Source organism: Bufo bufo, chromosome 5 (assembly GCF_905171765.1).
Source record: "Bufo bufo chromosome 5, aBufBuf1.1, whole genome shotgun sequence".
In the NCBI taxonomy this organism is placed as follows: Eukaryota; Metazoa; Chordata; class Amphibia; order Anura; family Bufonidae; genus Bufo; species Bufo bufo.
In genome coordinates this window covers 317,113,749-317,137,646 of record NC_053393.1, presented here as the reverse complement: position 1 = coordinate 317,137,646, position 23,898 = coordinate 317,113,749, and the positions used below count along the sequence as shown (strand labels likewise).

The 23,898-nt window shown below is 43.9% G+C and overlaps 1 protein-coding gene across 1 annotated transcript in view; it reads left to right on the top strand.

Annotated features, from left to right (window-relative positions):
* Positions 1-13,624: 13,624 nt before the first annotated feature.
* Positions 13,625-23,898, top strand: part of TNFRSF11A (TNF receptor superfamily member 11a) — a 77,465-nt gene continuing 67,191 nt past the window's right edge. Inside the window, exon 1 of the mRNA XM_040432175.1 lies at positions 13,625-13,780. Within this exon, the coding sequence (XP_040288109.1) occupies positions 13,667-13,780 (114 nt within the window). The 5' untranslated portion in view covers positions 13,625-13,666. The remainder of the gene's footprint in view (positions 13,781-23,898) is intronic.

Here is a 23,898-nt window from a genome sequence, read left to right as displayed (position 1 = left end):
GGAACAACGGCCACGGATGCACACAACGGTCGTGTGCATGAGGCCTTAATGTCAGGAATTGTGAAAAACTTAGTCGAAATTAATATGATTAAGGTGTATTGCTGACTAAAGGCCTTTTTAAATGGGCCAATGATCAGCCTTACAAATGTTCATATGAACATTCATTCCCAATTATTGCCCCATACTGTATACACATGCATTGCGATCAAAAGACAAATGAGAAAACTTGTTTGTGACCGATCGCATCTTTTGTGCAGGCATAAAAACTATAGTTTGCAGGACATCTCCTTAGGTGACGGGATTTGCTGCCGACAAACAACGAAACTCTATAGGCTGAGGGTTTTGAATGAATGGTCACAAGAACAATTGTTTGTTCAAACCCCTCTCAATAATTATGAAATGAAAATGTACATGTACGGTACAGGGTGGGTGTTTAGAGACGCCGCCCGCTCACAAGCACCACGGGCGCTATAGCCATTGACTGTCTGCTGTTGGGGCTAACGTATGCAATGTCTGTAAAAATAGATAAACAGTAAAAAAATAAACATCATGGGCATGGCCGCGTGCAAAAACCCCCATACTAACAAAATATTTATTCCATACGGCAAACGGTGAAGCAGAAAAAAAGGTGAAAATGGTGGATTTGCTGTTTTTTGTAGCTTCACCTCCCACAAAAAAATGAATAAAACATGATCAAAACTTCATACACAACCCAAAAGGTTACCAATGAAAAGTACAGATCATCCTGCAAAAAAGAGCCCTCACACAGCTCCGTACACATAACTAGAAGAAACGTTATAGGGGTCATAATATGGCGATGAAAAAAAAAAAAAAAAAAAAATGTCAAGGTTTTTATTTATTTTTTCAGTATTAAAACACAAGAAAAACTATACAAATGTGGTATCGCTGTAATCATACTAAATGAAATGAAAGAAAGTAACAGTTCAATTTTACTACATAGGGAATGTCGTGAAAACAAAACCCATAAAACTGTGGCAGAATTTTTTTTTCCCAATTCCAACCCACTATACATCATATTCAAAATTAAGTGGTGCCATTAGAAAGTAAAACCTGTCCCGCGAAAAAAACAAGCACTCATACAGGTATGTGATCTGAAAAATAAAAAAATTATGGCCCTGGGAGTGAAAAACAAAAAAAATCCGCAATGCACGGGCACCGACTGTGGGGCAGCCGCATGCAGATCGCGGACCCATTCACTTGAATGGGGTCCGCGATCTGTCTGTTCCGCAAAAGGAAAGTTCTATTTTATTGCACTCCGTAGTGCTTCTGTGGGGTTCCATTCCGTGCTTCCGTTCCGTTACACACCACATCTCTGGATTTGCGGACTCATTCAAGTGAATGGGTCCGCATCCATGATGCGGAATGCACATGGCTGGTGCCCAGTGTATTGCGGAGCTGCCATATGTGGTCCGCAATACGGCCACAGAACGAATACGTTCGTGTGAAAGAGGCCTTACACCCTTTTGTGGTAAGGCTATTATTACACCCTCAGGGGGTCATTTACTAAGGTCGTCGTTTTAGACACCGGTCTTAATAACCCCTAGAGCTGGCGTCATGTAAGCCAGTCTCCTTGCTGGCTTACATTTAGACCATTTTCTACACCTAAAACAGGCATAAAAAATTATGAATAAGACGGATGAAAAGTTGCAGATTGCGCCGCAAATAACCTTTGTGCCGCAATCTGTGGCAGAAATACAGCTAAGGCCTCTTTCACACTTGCGTTGTCCGGATCCGGCGTGTACTCCACTTGCCGGAATTACACGCCGGATCCGGAAAAACGCAAGTGTACTGAAAGCATTTGAAGACGGAGCCGTCTTCAAATTGCGTTCAGTGTTACTATGGCAGCCAGGACGCTATTAAAGTCCTGGTTGCCATAGTAGTAGTGGGGAGCGGGGGAGCAGTATACTTACAGTCCGTGCGGCTCCCGGGGCGCTCCAGAATGACGTCAGAGCGCCCCATGCGCATGGATGACGTGAACCAATGCGACGTCACTCTGGAGCGCCCCGGGAGCCGCACGGTCGGTAAGTATGCTGCTCCCTTGCTCCCCGCTACACTTTACCATGGCTGCCAGGACTTTAGCGTCCCGGCAGCCATGGTAACCATTCAGAAAAAGCTAAATGTCGGGTCCGGCAATGCCGAAACGACGTTTAGCTTAAGGCCGGATCCGGATCAATGCCTTTCAATGGGCATTAATTCCGGATCCGGCCTTGCGGCAAGTCTTCAGGATTTTTGGCCGGAGCAAAAAGCGCAGCATGCTGCGGTATTTTCTCCGGCCAAAAAACGTTCCGTTCCGGAATTGAAGACATCCTGATGCATCCTGAACGGATTTCACTCCATTCAGAATGCATTAGGATAAAACTGATCAGGATTCTTCCGGCATAGAGCCCCGACGACGGAACTCTATGCCGGAAGAAAAGAACGCAGGTGTGAAAGAGCCCTTATATAGGCGTATTTCAGGATAATACATGACCCCCTCAGTTTCACACAAATGTTTATTGCGTTCAGTATACTGCCTGTTTTTTTAGTTCAGTATGCGTTACTTATACTGAACCCTTCATTTCAATGGGTCAGCAAAAAAAACTGGTGTCTCCGTATGCATTCCGTTTCCGTATTTCCTTTCTTCCGTTCCGTTCAAAGATAGAACATGTCCTATTATTGCCCGTTACGTGGCTCCATTTAAGTCAATGGGTCCGTAATAAAAACAGAACACATACGGAATGTACTCCGTATGTCTTCCATATCCGTTCCGTTTTTGTGGAACCATCTATTGGAAATTTTATGCCTAGCACAATTTTTTCTATGTAATTACTGTATACTGTATATGCCATATGGAAAAAACGGAACGGAACCGGAAACACTACTGAAACAAAAAATGGGAAAACGGATCCGTTAAAAAACGGCCGCAAAACACTGAAAAAGCCATACGGTCGTGTGCATGAGCCCTAAGAGTATTGTGTAACATGCCTTCCTACCTTGCTAACATCAGCACATTTCAAGTGAACCCTGGACCAGAAAGTATGGGAATACACTTCATGCACATAAACTGGTTTCAAATGATCCATTTAAAAAATAAAAAAAAACTCATATCTAATAAGGACATTTTTTATAGGCTTTGTCACTGATAGCAGTGGGGATTTCCAGAGGTGTGTTCTTGGCTATGAATCTGTGATCATAGAAGGATTAAAGGACTGTAAAGATATTTTCGGTATATTAGGAAAGGCAACTATACTTTTACAGCAGCTTCTTACAGTCATATGTCAAAGTGAACTTAAATATTAACTAGCTCAAAATAAGGCTTCATTCTGGAGTAAATTCTTAGGAAACTACATATTTTGCACATTCCTATTTCCTACCTTTTCTTGGATGAGAGCACATGCATGAACACATTTGATCATTAAAGTTGCCTGCTTTAGGAAATCTCTACTTGTTAAAATTGACCCTTGATAATGAGCAGATCCCAAAGAGTGCCCCCGTGGGGATCCCCGGCAGTCTAGTGTCAGAGGGGTACAAATTCAGATAGTACGGCATGTGCCACAACGTGCTTTTGTACTAAAGTCCTGTCCGAGGAAGTGTTGGGCGTCTGCCAGTCCTCAGTGTTCCCTGGACGTGTGCTGTACGTGTTCTCCACGGACAGCACACGTCCCTATTCATTTTTTTTAATTTTTATAATTGTCTTTTTATTGGAGAAAGTATAAGTATGTAAGAAACATAAACATTTCTTTGTGAAATCTGTTAACATCTAAGTGACCAGTATACATGAAAGTTTTGACATTGCAAATCATTTTCATAAATGCATATCAAGCAGCTCCATTTCTGTCAACACATATTGGTATACACCACAATCAGCAGAGAGGTAGATTTGAGCAGGCTAGTCTACACCTATTCATTTTAATGTGTGTATTCCCACATCAGTGTTTTAGCACGGTCCGTGGGTCCATTTCTTTTAGCGCGGATGCATGCTCTATTTTGTCCATGTTCACAGATCCATCACGCCCATTATAATCTATAGGTGAGTGAAAACCACGGATGCAACATGGATGCCATCCGTGTTTCACGGATCATTAGGAAGATGTGCTTCGAAAATTATTTTTCAGCTGTTCAGTGTCAGCGAAACCCGGATGGCACACGGACAGCAAAAAACGGACACACGGATCCAACACGGATCCTTCGCGGACAGCTTCACGGATGCATCACTGACCACCTTCTCACGGATTTGAGCATGGACACGGACGTGTGAATGAGGCTTTACTCATTTTGTGACCCCTGGCTCTCCTTCTCTAACTGCTTTGAGCATTATACGATTCAGCACACAAGCTCTACTGCCCTGCTTCTGGGTGCTCAGCACATACAGCACGTGCACTGCTCAACATACACTGAAACAATTTGGGGAAAATTATACACGTTCTGTGCTCCAGAATTGTGTCTTCAAGAAGTCTTCATTTTGTCTTCAAGAAGAAATTTTTGTGACTTTTTGCATTTTTACACTCCTGTTTTAACCCCTTAGTGACCAGCCCGTTTTGGGCCTTACTGACCAAGCGTTTTTCTTCCTTTTTTCATTGTCGAGTTCCAAGAGCTATAACTTTTTTATTTTTCCGTCTATATAGCTGTATGAGGGCCTTTTTTTTTTGCGGGAAAAGTTGTAGATTTTAATGGCGCCATTTTGTGGTACACATAACTTTCTGATTAACTTTTATTAACTCTTTCTGGGAGGGAGATGGGAAAAACAGCAATTCTGCCACTGCGTTTTTACGGCGTTAATTTTTTGGTATAAATAACATAATATCTTTACTCTCTGGGTCAGTACGATTACAGTGGTACTAAATATAGTTTTTTTTAACATTTTACTTTTTTGCAATAAAACCCCTTTTTTTAAAAGGAAAAAAATGTTTTTGCATTGCCGCTTCCCAAGACCCAGAACTTTTTTATTTTTATTTCTATGGAGTTGTGTGGGGGCTTGATTTTTGCAGGACCACTTGTATTTTTCATTGGTATAAATGTGGAGTAAATAACGCTTTTTGATCGCTTGTTATTACCGTATTTTTTGCCCTATAAGAAGCACTTCCCCCCCCCCCCCCCCCCAAAGTCTTATGGGGCGAATGCTGCCATTTAACACTGATACATTGCCGGCCGCGATGTATCAGCGGGGAGGGAGGAGGGTCTGGGGGCCGGCAGCTGATATTGGAATGGCAGCAGGGCCCAGTGCAGTCACTGTATTCTATTACACCGGGCCCCGCTCACTGTAGTATTCATATCTAACGTGTAGGCATGGGCGCTTTGTTAAACTATAGCAATTCTTTGTAGCAGTAGAGAAATCCACTGTAGTACTCATTTGAAATTCCAGTAGCAGGCAGGCCGGGGGGCAGCGTAACGTCACTCACTACGTCACGCACCTGCTCCTCCCACTTTATGAATGAAGCAGACGGAGCAGGCGCGTGACGTAGTGAGTGACGTTACGCTGCCCCCCGGCCTGCCTGCTACAGGAATTTCAAGTGAGTACTACAGTGGATTTCTCTACTGCTACAAAGAATTGCTATAGTTTAACAAAGCGCCCATGCCTACACGTTAGATATGAATACTACAGTGAACGGGGCCCGGTGTAATAGAATACAGTGACTGCACCGGACCCTGCTGCCATTCTAATATCAGTTGCCGGCCCCCAGCCCCTGTATTGGGGGCCATTTACTATTTACACAGGGACATAAGATGCTATATATGTGTCATCCACAGATCCCCCCTATAACAGTGTCATCCACAGATCCCCATAACAGTGTCATCCACAGATCCCCATAACATTGCCATCCACAGATCCTCCATAACAGTGTCATCCACAGATCCCCATAACAGTGCCATCCACAGAGGCCCATAACATTGCCATCCACAGATCCTCCATAACAGTGTCATCCACAGATCCCCATAACAGTGCCATCCACAGATCCCCATAACAGTGCCATCCACAGATCCCCATAACAGTGCATATCCACAGATCCCTATAACAGTGTCATCCACAGATCCCCCATAACAGTGCGTCATCCATAGATCCCCTCCACAACAGTGTCATCCACAGATCCCCCATAATAGTGTCTTCCACAGACCACCATTAGTTCAAACCCCACCAAAAGCATACATTTTGGTTCAAAATATTTTTTTCTTATTTTCCTCCTCATAAACCTAGGTGCGTCTTATGGGCAGGTTCGTCTTATAGGGCGAAAAATACGGTAAGTTTTTTTTCATGGCAACTAAGAATAAATTAGCAATTCTGTCATTTTTTTTAACATTTTGTATTTTTTTTTGGCCTTTTAACCGTAGGTTTAATTGACATGATATTTCTATAGCCCAGGTCGTTACGAATTGAAAGTATATTTTCAATGGGGAAAAAAGCTTTTTTTTTTTTATGGAATTTTTTTTATTTAATAAATGTGTTTTTTTTTACCACTTAATAGTCCCACAAGGGGACTATAGCAGACAGTATTTTGATTGCTTTTAAAATGCAATGCACTATCCCTATAGTGGATTGCATTTTAATGGCAATGCTATGCTAACATTGACCAGCAGTCTGCGCCAGAAAGTCTGCTGGAAATTACTCAAGGCTGGTCTGGGGCCTACATCAGACCCCAGCCAGCCTTCACACACATCGGCACCCCGCGATCACATTTGCGGGGTGCCGATGGGAGACAGAGGGAGTCCACTCCCTCTGTTACCGCTTTACATGTGGCGGGCGCCATTGCACTCCTGCCGGTCCAGGCTGTTAGAGCAGGGCCGCGGCTCTCATGTGACGTAAAAAAGCAGCGGCCCAGCTTAAGCACCCTTAGCGACCGCCTGAAAAAACACATATTGGTGGTCACTAAGGGGTTAATAAGTGGGTGGGAAAGTGGGTGTGGTTATCTATGCTAATGAGTTTCACTCCAGATTTATGACTGGGACTGATGGGATATATGTGACTCCATTTTGTCTCATTTAGCCACGTGTATTACATTTGGTTAGTGCACTACAAAACCTCCCTTCCCCCTATGGAATGTGAGACACTTCCTTAAACTGTTTCAAGGAATCCATACATTCCTTAGTTTGAAAGTATGAACAGTCCAAGCCATATAAGGTCATCTGGCTCAAGTGTCTGCTAGCTCATGTGTATATACCTGATTGGTCAAATGCTGTTACTATGAGTCAGCTATTATGTTAATGCAGAGCTTATGTGTGACCATATTATAGGTCAAATACTAATGCTAACATATGATTGGATGTCAAGGAAGCTCAACCCCCTCTATTAAAACTGTTTGCCAGCTGTGAATAAACCAGAATGGATTGGAAATAGACATGTGTTCATGTGGTCAATCTAGTTCATTCTCCCGGTACCGGTATAGACTTAATTCAAGCTGATCGCCGAAATCTGAAGACAGGGACAAGTTAGGTAAAAGAGAGTAAATTTTCCTAACAGGGACTTTTTTTAAAAAGTCGCAAAAAAAGTACCAAAGCCACTTAATAGGTGGGTAGGGCAGAACTTGACTGACTTCAAATATTACCCTCATAATAATCCCCCCCCCCCCATCCAATGTGTGACAGCAGAGCATTTGCATGGAGCTATACCTATGTAGTAAAACCTTTGTATCAAACACAAGTAGCAAACCACCAGAAGGGAAAAGGTTCCTCACCCACAAAATCCAGTTAAACGAACATTACTACTGCAGATGAGCAAATCATTTGGCCAGTTTATAGATTACAGTAGGACAATCAATCTATTATTCTCTTCAATTCACTAAAAGCAAATCTCAAACCTAGAAAATAAAGGCAATAACAATATCTTAAGGTACAATCAGGTTTCCTGATGCAGTTTTGGAAGCCGACACCAGGAGATTAAAAAAAGAGTGGAAGTTGTTTTTGTCCCAATTCCAAAAGAGTTGGTATACTGTGTAAAATATAAATAAAAACAGAAAGCAATGATTTTCTAATCTCATATACTCATATTTTATTCAGAATAGAACATAGAATACATATCAGATGCTGAAAGTGAGACATTTTACCATTTCATGAAAAAAATAACTAATTTAGAACTTGATGGCAGCAGCACATCTCAAAATAGTTGGGAAAGGGGCAACAGAAGGCTGGAAAAGTAAGTGATACTAATACAAAGTGACTGGAGGAGCAACTAGGCCACATGACTGGGTATAAAAAGAGCATGTTAGAGTGGCAGAATCTCTCAGAAGCAAAGATGGGCAGAGGTTCACCAATCTGCAAAAAACTATGCCTAAAGATTGTGGAAAATTTTATATAAATGTTCCTCAACGTACAATTGTGAAGACTTTGAATATCCCAACATCTACAGTACATTATATCATCAAACAATTCAGAGAATCCATGTGCACAAGGGACAAGGCCTACTGTCAATATTGGATGATTGTGATCTACAGGCCTTCAGGCATCACTGGTTTAAAAAACATGATTCTGTACTGTAAATCACTGTACTGTAAGTCTTCCATGAGCCAAAGATCATTTAAAATGAATGGATGCAAAATGGAAAATTGTTCTGTGGTCAGATGAATCAAAATTTGAAATTCTTTTTGGAAACCATGGACACCGTGTACTGCGGACTCAAGAGGAGAGGGGCCATCCAGCCTATCATCGTACAGTTCAAAAGTCTGCATCTCTGATGGTATGGGGTTGTGTTAGTGCCTATAGCGTGGGCAGCTTACACATTAGGAAAAAAGGCACTATCACTGCTGAGCAGTATATAGAGGTTTTAGAACAACACATGCACCCATCCAGACAATGTGTCTTTCAGGGAAGGCCTATTTCAGCAGGACAATGCTAAACCACATACTGCATTCATGCATTCATCACAACAGCATGGCTTTACAGAAGAAGAGGCCGGGTGAGTCCAGCAAAGTGAGACCTAGGACTGTTGAGCAGCTAGAATCCTACATCAGGCAGGAATGAGACAACATTCCTCTCCCAAACTCCAGCAATTGGTCTCCTCACTTCCCAGACGTGTACAGACCGTTGTTAAAAGAAGAGGGGATGCTACACAATGGTAGACATGGCCCAACTTCTGGAGATGCATTGCTGCCGTCAAGTTCTAAATCAGTAAATTTTGCATGTAACAGGCAGTGCTGGATTTTCCATGTAACAGGCATTGCATTGGGGTCCAGGAGCTTCAAGATATGCCTCTGTACATCTCATGATCAGTAATCAATTATAATAAAAAGCAAAGTAAACTTGAAATGCTTACTCAGTCCTTAGTTGTCTATAAGGCGTTTAAGCTTAAAGAGGTTGTCCGGGCATTTAATATTAATGACCTATCCTCAAGATAGGTCATCGATATCAGATCGGCGGGGGTCTGACACCCAGCACCCCTGCTAATCAGCTGTATGAGGAGACGGCACGCCCAGTGTGCATGTGCCGCACCCTTTTCTATGCTTGCTTTGCTGCTGTATGTCTATGGGACTGCAGCACTGAACAGGAAGAGAGAAGGTAGACGGCACGTGCGTATGGCGCGCATCGTCTCCTCATACAGCTGATCAGCGGGGGTGCCGGTTGTCAGACCTCCGCCGATCTGATATTGATGACCCATCCTGTATACACAGTCATAGAGGGAAGGCTGTCAGTCACTGATAGGACCGTCTCCTTGACTTCAAAGCCCAGAATGAGCAGGAATTTAAATGAATGAAATAAAAATTATACTTTTCCTATAAAACTATATATCAATCTGCTCAGCTCCTCCTGCTCTATACTATGCTGAATGCAGCTTAGACACCATGTTCAATGTGACAGGTTCACTTTAAGAGGCACTTCACCAGAGTCTGTCTATGGTTGGGTCAGAACTTCTGGTGATGTCACTGTGACAATGTCTTACAGTGCTTGATACCAGGCAGCTGCTTCCATGTTGGTTTCCATAGGGGAAGCCATTGCCTGCCTCAGAGATTATGCTCAAAATATGTTGCTCACTCCTGGAAGATCAGGGTTCTTTAGGACCTCCATTTTGTTTTGGGTGCAGGACACTTTAAGCAAGAAGTGTAGAGCTTTGGATTACTACTGTCTGCTGGTTCTTCGTAAAGTATGTCAGTCTGTGGCTTACCACCGCTGTGCTCCCCACTTCCTGATAAAGTCCTGACGTAAAGTTTACCGTGCCAAGAATAAATGCCCATTTACATGATGCAATTGTGGCATTGTTCAGATTTGAACAATTACAAGTGTTTGTAACAGCAACTGTGTCAAAAGAACTGCAAAAATATCATAATTGATCTATGTTTAACGATTGCTCTGGTGTGCGCTGCACTTTATCACTCTGCTAGGTGTAGGTATGGTCTGTAAATAGCTGTTAACTGTAGGATCCTAAAGTAAAGAGGACACCGTCTGGAGACATCTCAGGGCTGGACCCCATTATAAGTCAACAGGGTGCATTGTATGACTGATTCAGCACTGTGTCATGTGTATCCATTATGAACAGAAGACTCATCCCAGATGTGAACAGAGCATAAAAGAGAGAGTTTAGATTGCCTTTAAGTCACAAATTTACTAAATATTCTTCACCACTTTTTGTCCTAAAAATGGGTGACTAACACCCATGTAAATTCTGATGTTTAGGAATTGTGGGTTGTTTTCCCTTAGGAATGTGCGCAGTGTTGGGGAACATATTGCTCCTATGCTGTAAATCTGAAAGCTGTATCTATAGATGTTTGTCCTGTATTGGTCCAACCCGAAAATAATTTTCCCCATCATGAACACTAAACCATATAGTACACTGAATGGTCACTTTATTTAGTAGTACATTGGGCCTACTTTTTCCTTCACAACCGCAGCATTTCATCACAGCATAGACAGGTATCGTCTACAGGTATGAGAGGACCCAGGGTGTGCCAAGAAAACATTTATTTCTCACATCATTACTCCACCACTACTAGCCTGAGCTGTTCACAGGAGGTAACATCGAGTCAAGCTGCTTGAGTCAAATTATAACCTCCCACCAGCAAAGTCTAACAAAAATCTGGATTCATTTGACCAGACCTGTGTGTATTGGAGCTAGTATTCAGTGAAACATCTCTGTAATATTACAAGAGCTAACCTTCCCTCTTGCTTTCTGTTCAGGTCCTAACTAAGGTCCTGGTCAATCCTCCTATTTATTCTGGCTCTTTGTTCCTCTCCTTTGCCTGAGCAAAAAGGTTACTAGTTGTCTAGTATACAAGTTAAGGTGCACATTTCTGTCCATCTACTGTGTACCAAACTTCTGCCTGTTTACTGACTTTGATTCTCTGCCTCCTGCCCTGACCCTGGATTGGCCTCTTGGATACGCTCAAACTCAGCCTGCCCAGACCTCAGACTTGTCTCTTGGATCCACACAAACTCAGCCTGCCCTGACCGTGGCCTGTTTCCTGACTACGAGTATTGCTTGATCTCTTGGTATTTCGCACTGGAGTCTCTGACCCCTGTGGGACAGCTGCAAATTACACTGGGACTACTCTAGGAGGTAGCAGACTGGTTTGTTCTCTGCAGCGAAGTTCAGATCACTGTACAGGGGAGAAGAGTTGAATACCAGGGAAACCTTAGGGTTTAGCAAACCAAACCGTTAGTTTGGCAGAGTGGTTCCACACCCCGCTGCCTATTATATATTCAGGAGCAGTCACATGCGGGATAGACGTGGGGTAGACTTACTACTCCTGAGTGTAGAGAGTATAAGACAGTCTGAAGATTTATCCCAGTGGCTCACAACAATCGATAAACGAATTTAATGAAGGGCTTGACACTTTTGTTTAAATTTACACCACGTATTGGTAGTCTGCGACAGAATTTTGGCACAAAGGGGTAGATTTATTAAAACTGGTGTAAAGAAAAACTGTCTTAGTTGCCCATAGCAACCAATAATTTTCCACCTTTCACTTTTTAGAGCTCCTTTGGAAAATGGAATCTGATTGATTGCTATGGGCAACTAAGACAGTTTTCCTTTACTCCAGTTTGATAAATCTACCCCAAAATGTTGCTTCTTAGGCCATACCCTTATTCCACTAAGCTACACCACCTTGGTGAGCCAGGTGTACTTGACCTTTCTAAAACTTTAAAACAACATATATAGCTGCTTAAAAAAGCTATTAAAATCAGCAAAAAACTGAAAAAATTGCAAATAAGCCCCATAAAACCATTGGGGGAATTTATTGATGATTTTGTATAGTTTTTGGCATTAAAAAAAGCAAATTTATGGGAAAGGTACATTTTGCTCAGAAATGTGTGACTTTTACCCCCTTTATGCCAGGCTGCCCACTTTTTCTAAATACGTGGGCAGGGCATAGGCAGGAAGGATCGGTAACATACCAGAAAACCGATTTCAACTTCTGCCACATGGACCTCCCTCAGCGCACCATAATAATCAAGAGGAGTGTGCCTCTCAATACTTAAACTCCAGTTTTAGTAAATTTCCCCAGAATGTAAAGCCAACCTAACATTTGAATTGAGAGAGAAATGAAAGCGATAGACGCTGACTGCGGACACCTTATAGAATCCAACAATCTGACAGAGGACCTGAGATTCCTGAAAATCACTTCATGACTCCCTATACAAGAGCACATTGCAATTTAAGATCACGGTTGCTATAGGCGATGGCGCTAATTCGGACGTCTTCTATCATCCGACATAGGAATTGAATAATCGAAGCATCTATAACCGGATTATAAGGCTTTGTTCACACAGCAGATTTCAGCAGGGATTCTGCACCAAATAGCATCTGCTCCCATTGTGTTGATGCGGATGCAGATTATTTGTGTGATTATCCAGTCCTGTCCATTCTTGTCACATTTTCCACACGGACCGCACAGGAAAACGTGGCAGGAGTCTGCCTCTGATCTGGCTCCGTTCAGTGGGACTAAACTGCGACCGGGTCCCATTGCAGAAACTGTGGAGCTTTCTGCTGCGGAATACGCATCGGATTTTGATCCTCCGAGTGACTATTGCCTAAAATGGACATACGGAAGCAATTTTCCAGAGTGGTTCCCTAAGGTTTCACGCACACGACCGTCTGTATTTTGCAGTCCGCAAAAAAACGGATCAACAAAAAATACGGATGACGTCAGTGTGCATTCCGCATTTTGCGGAACGAAACAGCTCGGCCATAATAGAACAGTCCTATCCTTGTCCATTATGCGGACAATAATAGGACATTCGGACATAAGAAAACGGAATGCACACGTTTTTTTTTGCCGACTCATTGAAGTGAATGGTTCCGCATACGGTCTGCAAAGAAAACCGGAACGGACACGGAGAGAAAATACGCTTGTGTGCATGAGACCTAAGGTGAGACTCTTCACAGACTCAGTGGCAATGCTTTATAGGAGATGTGTGGCAAATCCCAAATTTGGAGGGTCCAGGGATAGTCATAAAGCAAGGTCAGGGGGCACAGCTGTCAGTAGCAGTGACGCTCATGGTGTCCGGCTCCCGACTGGCTGATGCCAGATTGGACTATTTATTGGGGTCTGCCATACAGAGGGGTCCCAGAACACGCCGCCTGCCTGTGCCTCCGGAGTGCGGGGGCCGGGGTGAGGCGGGGACGGGAGGATGAGGAGGGAGAAGGAAGTGGCCGGAGCTGAGCGCACTCCACACAGCTCCACACGAGCGGCGGCTGCTCCGGGGGAGGCCGGCCACATGTCATGGGCGACGGCGGCCGCCCTCAATGTCACTGCTAATGGTGGGGCGGACAAGGGGAGCAGGACGGAAGATGGAGAGCCTGGTCACCGCTGCCCTGCTGATGGTCGGGGCGCTGTGCTGGGCGCTGCCAGTCAGACAGGTAAGACCCCCGTGCCTGGGTGTGCCCCCCACACTTGTCCTCACCAAGAGCAGGGCTTAGAGCCTCAAGGATCCAGATGATGAGGAGCCAACACAGATCTGCAGGCACTGGCCACCACACATCAGATCAGATATCAGACCAATCTGTCCTACATGGACCACTGCAAGTCAGGTGGCTGGTCTTCTGTCCAATGCTGTCAGGGTGTCCTGGGCGGAAGCCCCTCTCTATCTTCTCAGGGTGGTCTAACTGGACCTTTCACAAAATGAAATCTATAGGGAGAGATTGCAAAAGTAATAGATCCCTATGGTTGTAATGACTTCTTATACAGTGGTGTGTATTCTGTACTGTACCAAGGCTGCCCATTGATAGAATGCCAGGGTGGGAAATGAAACCCCTCGCAGCCCCCTTAGGGGGTCCGGCGTAGCGCCCTGTCAGGGTAACGCAAACTGTGCAGTTCCAGGTTATATAATGGCAGAATGAAGATTAGACACATGTTTTACAAGAAAGCTCAGGCTGCGGAAACTCCCTACATCCTACCATTGTGCAAGGAGCAGGATCTGGCACTTCACGTGTCACCGTGTATACTGTATACTCTACAATTCCCTGTCTGCCCCCACCGTTTTCTAAGAAATGGGAGCCATGGTTTCAGGTTCCCCCTTTTTTGCCGTATTATGACATAACACATCAACTACAGGAGAAGGGTGAGAGCTGTGATGAAACAAAAAGTACCCAAATTATTGTCAGGCAAGTTTCCTTTTAGCATATTAGTCATGGTCCTGCCTTGGTGGCAGCTGGTCTATGGCTTGGTCCGGTGGTGGCTTCTTATGTGTTATGTGCGGTATAGAGGGGTCATGTATCTAGAACATTTGTGCTGCAGATAACCGTACATGTACTGTATGTACATATGTAAGTAAAAAGCATATATAAACTACATACAGGGGATATAAAAAGTCTACACACCCCTGATAAAATGTCAGGTTTCTGTGATGTAAATAAATGAGACAAAGATAAAGCATTTCAGAACTTTTTCCACCTTTAATGTGACCTATAAACTGTACAACTGAATTGAAAAACAAACTGAAATCTTTAAGGTAGAGGGAAGAATTTTTTTAAAAAAATAAAATAATATGGTTGCATAAGTGTGCACACCCTTAAACTAATACTTTGTTGAAGCACCTTTTGATTTTACTTTACTTTTTGGGTATGAGTCTATCAGCATGGCACATTTTGACTTGGCAAGATTTGCCCACTCTTCTTTGCAAAAACACTCCAAATCTGTCAGATTGCGAGGGCATCTCCTGTGCACAGCCCTCTTCAGATCACCCCACAGATTTTCAATCGGATTCAGGTCTGGGCTCTGGCTGGGCCATTCCAAAACGTTAATCTTCTTCTGGTGAAGCCATTCCTTTGTTGATTTGGATGTATGCTTTGGGTCGTTGTCATGCTGAAAGATGAAGTTCCTCTTCATGTTCAGCTTTCTAGCAGAAGCCTGAAGGTTTTGTGCCAATATTGACTGGTATTTGGAACTGTTCATAATTCCCTCTAGCTTAACTAAGGCCCCAGTTCCAGCTGAAGAAAAACAGCCCCTTGGCATGATGCTGCCACCACCATGCTTCACTGTGGGTATGGTGTTCTTATGGTGATGTGCAGTGTTGTTTTTGCGCCAAACATATCTTTTAGAATTATGGCCAAAAAGTTCAACCTTGGTTTCATCATTCCATAACACCTTTTCCCACATGCTTTTGGGAGACTTCAGATGTGTTTTTTCAAAATGTAGCCTGGCTTGGATGTTTTTCTTCGTTAGAAAAGGCTTCCGTCTTGCTACTCTACCCCATAACCCAGACATATGAAGAATACGGCAGATTGTTGTCACATGTACCACACAGCCAGTACTTGCCAGATATTCCTGCTGCTCCTTTATTGTTGCTGTAGGCCTCTTGGTAGCCTCCAGACCAGTTTTCTTCTCATCTTTTTATCAATTTTGGAGGGACGTCCAGTTCTTGGTAATGTCACTGTTGTGCCATATTTTCTCCAGTTGATGATGACTGTCTTCACTGTAGGGATCGACCGATATTGATTTTTTAGGGCCGATACCGATAATTTGTGAACTTTCAGGCCGATAGCCGATAATTTATACCGATATTCTGGGAATTTTCATTTTTGCGGAAAAAAAAAATTCCTACACAAATCTGCTGAAAATTAATATGTTTATTGTTAATGTGTATTTTTTTTGTTTATTGTTAATGTGTATTTTTTTTTTTTTCTTTTTACTAACTTTTAGCCCCCTTAGGGACTAGAACCCTTGTCCTATTCCCCCTGATAGATCTCTATCAGGGTGAATAGGATCTCACACTGTCCCTGCTGCTCTGTGCTTTGTGCACACAGCAGCATGGAGTTTACCATGGCAGCCAGGGCTTCAATAGCATCCTGGCTGCCATGGTAACCGATCGGAGCCCCAGGATTACACTGCTGGGGCTCCAATTGGAGGAGCAGGGGAGAGGGGATCCTGTGGCCACTGCCACCAATGAGTAATACTGGGTGGGGGGGGGGGGCGCACTGCGCCACCAATGTTTTTACTATTGGGATTGGGGTAGGGGGCGCACTGCGCCACCAATGATTACTACTGGGGGGCTTGGGGGGGGGGCGCACTGAGGATGAGCGGTGGCTGCGATCCGTGGCACCTGAGGGGTTAACCACCGCGGACCGCAGCTACCGCTCATAGAGGTCGGGAGCCGGCTATGTGATTCTGCAGCCAGCTCCCGCCTCCTGTATATGAATGAATGAATAAAAGGCTTATCTTCATTGGTGGCGCAGCGGCCACAGCCCCTCCCCTCCTCTTATGTTCTCTCCTCTCATTGGCAGCAGCAGCAGCACAGGGGGAGGGAGACACTGCTTCCTTCTCCCCTGTGCTGCGGAGGGAACACCGAGAGTGCTGAGAGCAGCGCGTTCTGTGTTCCCAATACGTTATCGGTATATCGGCAAAATAGATGCAGATACCGATAACGTTCAAAATCCTCAATATCGGCCGATAATATCGGCCAAACCGATAATCGGTCGATCCCTACTTCACTGTGTTCCATGGTATATCTAATGCCTTGGGAATTCTTTTGTACCCTTCTCCTGACTGATACCTTTAACAATGAGATCCCTCTGATGCTTCGGAAGCTCTCTGTGGACCATGGCTTTTGCTGTGGGATGCGACTAAGAATATTTCAGGAAAGGCCAACTAGAGCAGCTGAACTTTATTGGGGGTTAATCAGAGGCACTTTAAATGATGGCAGGTGTATGCTGACTCCTATTTAACATGATTTTGAATGTGATTGCTTAATTCTGAACACAGCTACATCCCCAGTTATAAGGGGTGCAACCACATTATTTTATTTTTATGCAACCACATTATTTTTTTTTATATTTTTTCTTCCCTCTACCTAAAAGATTTCAGTTTGTTTTTCAATTGAGTGGTACAGTTTATAGGTCACATTGAAGGTGGAAAAAGTTCTGAAATGATTTATCTTTGTCTAATTTTTTTACACCACAGAAACCTGACATTTTAACAGGGGTGTGTAGACTTTTTATATCCACTGTATGTATACATATATATAGATCTGCTAATGCAGATATTCCCAGTATATAAAGCTCAGTTTCGTAGGTATATTGGGCTCTGACAGCAGGAAATGCTCCTACCTACCTGTCCTGGCCGAATTAATATTTATTGCTATGTATGTCGCTGCTGTCCCTTAGGCCCCTTTCACACGAGCGAGTATTCCGCGCGGATGCGATGCGGGAGGTGAACGCATTGCACCCGCACTGAATACTGACCCATTCATTTCTATGGGGCTGTGCACACGAGCGGTGATTTTCACGCATCACTTTTGCGTTGCGTGAAAATCGCAGCATGCTCCTCTTTGTGCGTTTTTCACGTAACGCAGGCCCCATAGAAATGAATGGGGTTGCGTGAAAATCGCAAGCATCCGCAAGCAAGTGCGGATGCGGTGCGATTTTCACGCACGGTTGCTAGGAGACGATCGGGATGGAGACCCGAACCTTATTATTTTCCCTTATAACATGGTTATAAGGGAAAATAATAGCATTCTGAATACAGAATGCATAGTAAAACAGGGCTGGAGGGGTTAAAAAAAAATAAAAAGTCATTTAACTCACCTTTATCCACTTGCTCGCGTAGCCGGCATCTCCGTCTGACTCTTTTACTGTCTAGGACCTGTGGAGAGCATTAACTATAGTTTAAGGACCTGGGATGACGTCACTCCGGTCATCACATGGTACGTCACATGATCTTTTACCATGGTGATTCACCATGGTAAAAGATCATGTGACGTACCATGTGATGACCAGAGTGACGTCATCCCAGGTCCTTAAACTATAGTTAATGCTCTCCACAGGTCCTAGACAGTAAAAGAGTCAGACGGAGATGCCCGGCATCGCGAGCAAGTGGATTAAGGTGAGTTAAATGATTTTTTATTTTTTTTAACCCCCTCCAGCCCTGTTTTACTTAGCATTCTGTATTCAGAATGCTATTATTTTCCCTTATAACCATGTTTAAGGGAAAAATAATACTATTTACAGAACACCGATCCCAAGCCCGAACTTCTGTGAAGAAGTTCGGGTTTGGGTACCAAACACGCACGATTTTTCTCACGCGAGTGCAAAACGCATTACAATGTATTGCACTCGCGCGGAAAAATCGCGGGTGTTCCCGCAACGCACCCGCGCATTTTTCAGCAACGCCCGTGTGAAAGAGGCCTTATAGAGTTTTTGAAGCCAAAGCCAGATATGGATCCTAAAGGGAGCATAAGGGCAGATACTGCCTCACCTCTTATTTTAATCCACTCCCGGTTTTGGCTTCAAAAATGGCATCAGAAAACTGAAATGTGGACACCCAGCCTCCAACCATTGACAGGTGAAGTGAGCAACATTGCTTAGATCATTACAGAGATACCTAATCAAGGGGTTGGATCATTAGGGAGCAGGTACAGTCAGTCTTTGATGGTTGGAAGACAACAATTGGACAGGTGTAAGGATCTGAGCAACAAGGGCTAGGTTTTGATGGAAAGACTAATGGGTAAGAACATCTCCAAAATGGCAGGTCCTGTTGGGGATTCTTGGTGTGCTGTGGTTAGCACCTACCAGAAAGGGTTCAAGAAAGGACAACCAGTGCACTGTCAACAGGGTCGTGGACAGCCTAGGCACAAGTGCACTTGGGGAGAGGAGACTGCCAATGTGGCAAAATTCTCTACTGGCAGTGCCCTCTTTAAGGAGGATAATGTGCACCGGCCACCAGGGTTGACAACCGTTTAGAAATTTCTGGACAGTCCGTAAAAATATGTAACTTTTTTCCTGTGTCTGTGAAAAAAAAAATTGTTGTTTCCGTGATTTTTTGAGGCTGGTGGTACATGGCTAGATTTGTTTTAGTTTTAGTGTAGTATTAATCTATATCATTCATCATGGTTTTCCAATTTGTAAACACATTTGTAAAAATTGTCTGTGATTTTGAGATAATTTGTCCCAAAAAAACGCAACCCTGCCGGCCACACAGCAAACATTTTCCGATTGACTTGTCGTTCATGGTGGGTGTGTTGTTGTTTTGGAGGATAATGCCATCAGTTAAAATGACAATTTTCCGTGATCTCTGGTGTAGTCTGGGCTTCGGGCTGCTGATCTGGAATTCAGCATTAAATGATTTTTCAAATATCCAACATTGACTGAAAAAATCTTACCTCGATCAACATTTGTTGTGTTCGTTCTTGTGACCAGAAAGTCACCAATGGTTGAAAAAAAAAAGGGGCTGAGGGCTCATACACATTGCCATAGCCGTTTCTGCGGTCTGCAATTTGCGGATCCGCAAAACACAGATACCAGCCATTTTGCGGAACGGAACGTCCTGCCACCTATAGAACAGTCCTATCCTTGTCTATAAAGCGGACAAGAATAGGACATGTTCATACATACATACTTTTGCAGCCCCATTGAAGTGAATGCAAAAAATGTGGATTGGATGGGGGCAAAAAGCACAGCCCTAGTTCTGACTTTTCAACCATCTGAAATCTCCAGTGCATGGCCAGCTCTAAGCTGCTCTACAAAGGGGATGACTTTCCATATAAAAGCTTTCTACAGTACAACATAGCAAGGGGTTAACTGTGATCACACCTGATTTTTTCCAGTTTTTGAGCTGAGGTAGGCATTACGTTTTCTTTCCAGTTCATGAACTTAATGGGCAGTATGCCAGTTAATCAGTTTCCATTGTTTATGAAAGGAGGGAACTTGCAGTTGGGTACATCCGGAAGGCTGGGATTTTGGGATTATATCATTTAGTTTATTGAGAAGTGTGTAAATATTAAAGAAGATTTTTCCAGCAGGCATTGGGCAGAGAACATTGTATATTCCCAGTTGTATTGTGGATTACTTAGATTGAAGGTTCACGTATAACTTATTAAGTAAGGGTTAGGAATCAATTAGTGTAGAATTTCGTGATAACATATTTTCTATGCGTGAAGCTTCCTCTGACTTTGACGGCCATATGTTCATCTTCACCGGAGGTTCTAACATCTGAGCCCACGGATTAGTTGCTGCTGTGTCGATGAGATGTTCACATAACTTTTTTACTTTTGAAAAGCGGACAGGACTTAAAAGTTGTGTATGTGACGCGGTGTACCTTGATGAAAATCACAAAGTATGAATACAGAGGTGATTCTCCAGCGCCCTTCCATAAATTTAAAACTGGAAACCATCAAAAATTTCATACCCCCTGTACCGACGGAGGATGCTCTTATTTATGAGAAGAACTGGCATGAATTCTGATAAATCTGCGCCCACTCACACCATGCCCCCATTTCAGAAAGTGGTGAGGGTGGTAGTAAAATGGCATTTGTCCACAAATTGTTGCAGAAATTGTTTTTTTTTTTAAATTTACACCATTTTTGTGGGATGATAAGTCAGATCAAGTGAAGATTTTGTCCCCGTGGATTATGTATTTTATTCACTAAATTTCCTAATAAAATATAAAACAAGCAATAACTATGGATATCAATCATTAAGCAGGTGGTGAAATACAGGGGGGCTTGATCTTCACTGGATCCGATAACTCTGCCCTAGAGTGTGCACAACTCGCAGAAATCGCGTATGCGTTTCGAACCCGAATGGATTCTTAATCATAACATACTGTATAGGAAACACGCTGAACATAGTATTATTTAGGCTAGTTTCACATTGGCGATACAGGTCTCCGGCAGGCTGTTACGGCAGAGAACAGCCTATCGGAGTTCTCTGGATTCGGCATTGCCAGATGTTACCGGAATGCCGTCAGCCCCGTCGACTATAATGGGGTCCCGTGGAGATCCGGACGCTACTCAGCAAATATGGCAGGATTCAATCAGAAAAAGAAAATGCAGCTAATTCTCGGCATTCTATGCTAGAGCAGCCTGCCTGAGAGATGTCCCGCAAATGTGAACGTAGCTTAAAATGATCACAGAGATAGGAAATCCCCTGGGAACACCCCTTCAGGAAATTCGAATTAAATCTGGTGGGCTGGGCAAATACCAGATATAGTAGGATAAAGGCGCGTTCACATCACCGTTAACCCTTGCGTTCTACTGATTTGTCAGAAACATAGAAACATAGAAACATAGAATGTGTCGGCAGATAAGAACCATTTGGCCCATCTAGTCTGCCCAATATACTGAATACTATGGATAGCCCCCGGCCCTATCTTATATGAAGGATGGCCTTATGCCTATCCCATGCATGCTTAAACCCCTTCACTGTATTTGCAGCTACCACTTCTGCAGGAAGGCTATTCCATGCATCCACTACTCTCTCAGTAAAGTAATACTTCCTTATATTACTTTAAACCTTTGCCCCTCTAATTTAAAACTGTGTCCTCTTGTGGTAGTTTTTCTTCTTTTAAATATGCTCTCTTCCTTTACCGAGTTGATTCCCTTTATGTATTTAAAAGTTTCTATCATATCCCCTCTGTCTCTTCTTTCTTCCAAGCTATACATATTAAGGTCCTTTAACCTTTCCTGGTAAGTTTTATCCTGCAATCCATGTACTAGTTTAGTAGCTCTTCTCTGAACTCTCTCTAGAGTATCTATATCCTTCTGGAGATATGGCCTCCAGTACTGCGCACAATACTCCAAGTGAGGTCTCACCAGTGTTCTGTACAGCGGCATAAGCACTTCACTCTTTCTACTGCTTATACCTCTCCCTATACATCCAAGCATTCTGCTGGCATTTCGTGCTGCTCTATTACATTGTCTTCCCACCTTTAAGTCTTCTGAAATAATTACTCCTAAATCCCTTTCCTCAGATACTGAGGTCAGGACTGTGTCAAATATTCTATATTCTGCCCTTGGGTTTTTACGCCCCAGGTGCATTATCTTGCACTTATCCACATTAAATTTCAGTTGCCAGAGTTCTGACCATTCTTCTAGTTTTCCTAAATCCTTTTCCATTTGGCGTTTCCCTCCAGGAACATCAACCCTGTTACATATCTTTGTGTCATCAGCAAAAAGACAAACCTTACCAGCGAGGCCTTTTGCAATATCAGAAGAACAGACAACAAAACAGATCCATTATTTTGAGCATCAGTTATGATCTCTTATGATCAGTTTGGTGTCACTTCCGTCAGAGATCAGTTATTTTTGACTGAAGGAAAAGTCCTGAAAAAAGTACTTTTTCTTCTATTAAAAATAACTGATATCTGACAGACGTGACAAAAACTGATCATAACTGATGCTTAAAATAACGGATCTGTTTTAGGCCTCATGCACACGACCGTTTTTTTTGCGGTCTGCAAAAACGGGTTCCTTTTTTCTGTGATTTTTGTCCGTGGGTCTTCCTTGATTTTTGGAGGATCCACGGACATGAAAAAAAAGTCGTTTTGGTGTCCGCCTGGCCGTGCGGAGCCAAACGGATCCGTCCTGAATTACAATGCAAGTCAATGGGGACGGATCCGTTTGACGTTGACACAATATGGTGCAATTTCAAACGGATCCGTCCCCCATTGACTTTCAATGTAAAGTCAGGAGTTAATATACCATAGGATCAGAGTTTTCTCCAATCCGATGGTATATTTTAACTTGAAGCGTCCCCATCACCATGGGAACGCCTCTATGTTAGAATATACCATCGGATTTGAGTTACATCGTGAAACTCAGATCTGACAGTATATTCTAACACAGAGGCGTTCCCATAGTGATGGGGATGCTTCTAGTTAGAATATACTACAAACTGTGTACATGACTGCCGCCTGCTGCCTGGCAGCACCCGATCTTTTACAGGGGGCTGTGATCAGCGCAATTAACCCTTCAGGTGCCGCACCTGAAGGGGTTAATTGTGCGTATCATAGCCCCCTGTAAGAGATCAGGGGCTGCCAGGCAGCAGGGGGCAGACCCCCCTCCCTCCCCAGTTTGAATATCATTGGTGGCCAGTGTGCGGCCCCCCCCCCTCTATTGTAATATCATTGGTGGCCAGTGTGCGCCCCCCCCCGGCCCCCCCCTCTATTGTAATATCATTGGTGGCCAGTGTGCGGCCTCCGTCGGCCCCCCTCCCCCCCCCTCTATTGTAATTTCAATGGTGGCCAGTGTGCGGCCTCCGTCGGCCCCCCTCCCCCCCTCTATTGTAATTTCAATGGTGGCCAGTGTGCGGCCTCCGTCGGCCCCCCTCCCCCCCTCTATTGTAATTTCATTGGTGGCCAGTGTGCGGCCTCCGTCGGCCCCCCTCCCCACTCTATTGTAATTTCATTGGTGGCCAGTGTGCGGCCCCCCCCGGCCCCCCCTCTATTGTATTAATATCATTGGTGGCCAGTGTGCGCCCCCCCCCCCCTCCGATCATTGGTGGCAGCGGAGATTCCGATCGGAGTCCCAGTTTAATTGCTCTGGGGCTCCGATCGGTAACCATGGCAACCAGGAAGCTACTGCAGGCCTGGTTGCCATGGTTACTTAGCAATATTACAATATTAGAAGCATCATACTTCCTGCTGGCTGCTGCGCTGTCTGTGTCCGGCTGGGAGCTCCTCCTACTGGTAAGTGACAGATCATTAAGCAATGCGCCGCACAGACCTGTCACTTACCAGTAGGAGGAGCTCCCGGCCGGACACAGAC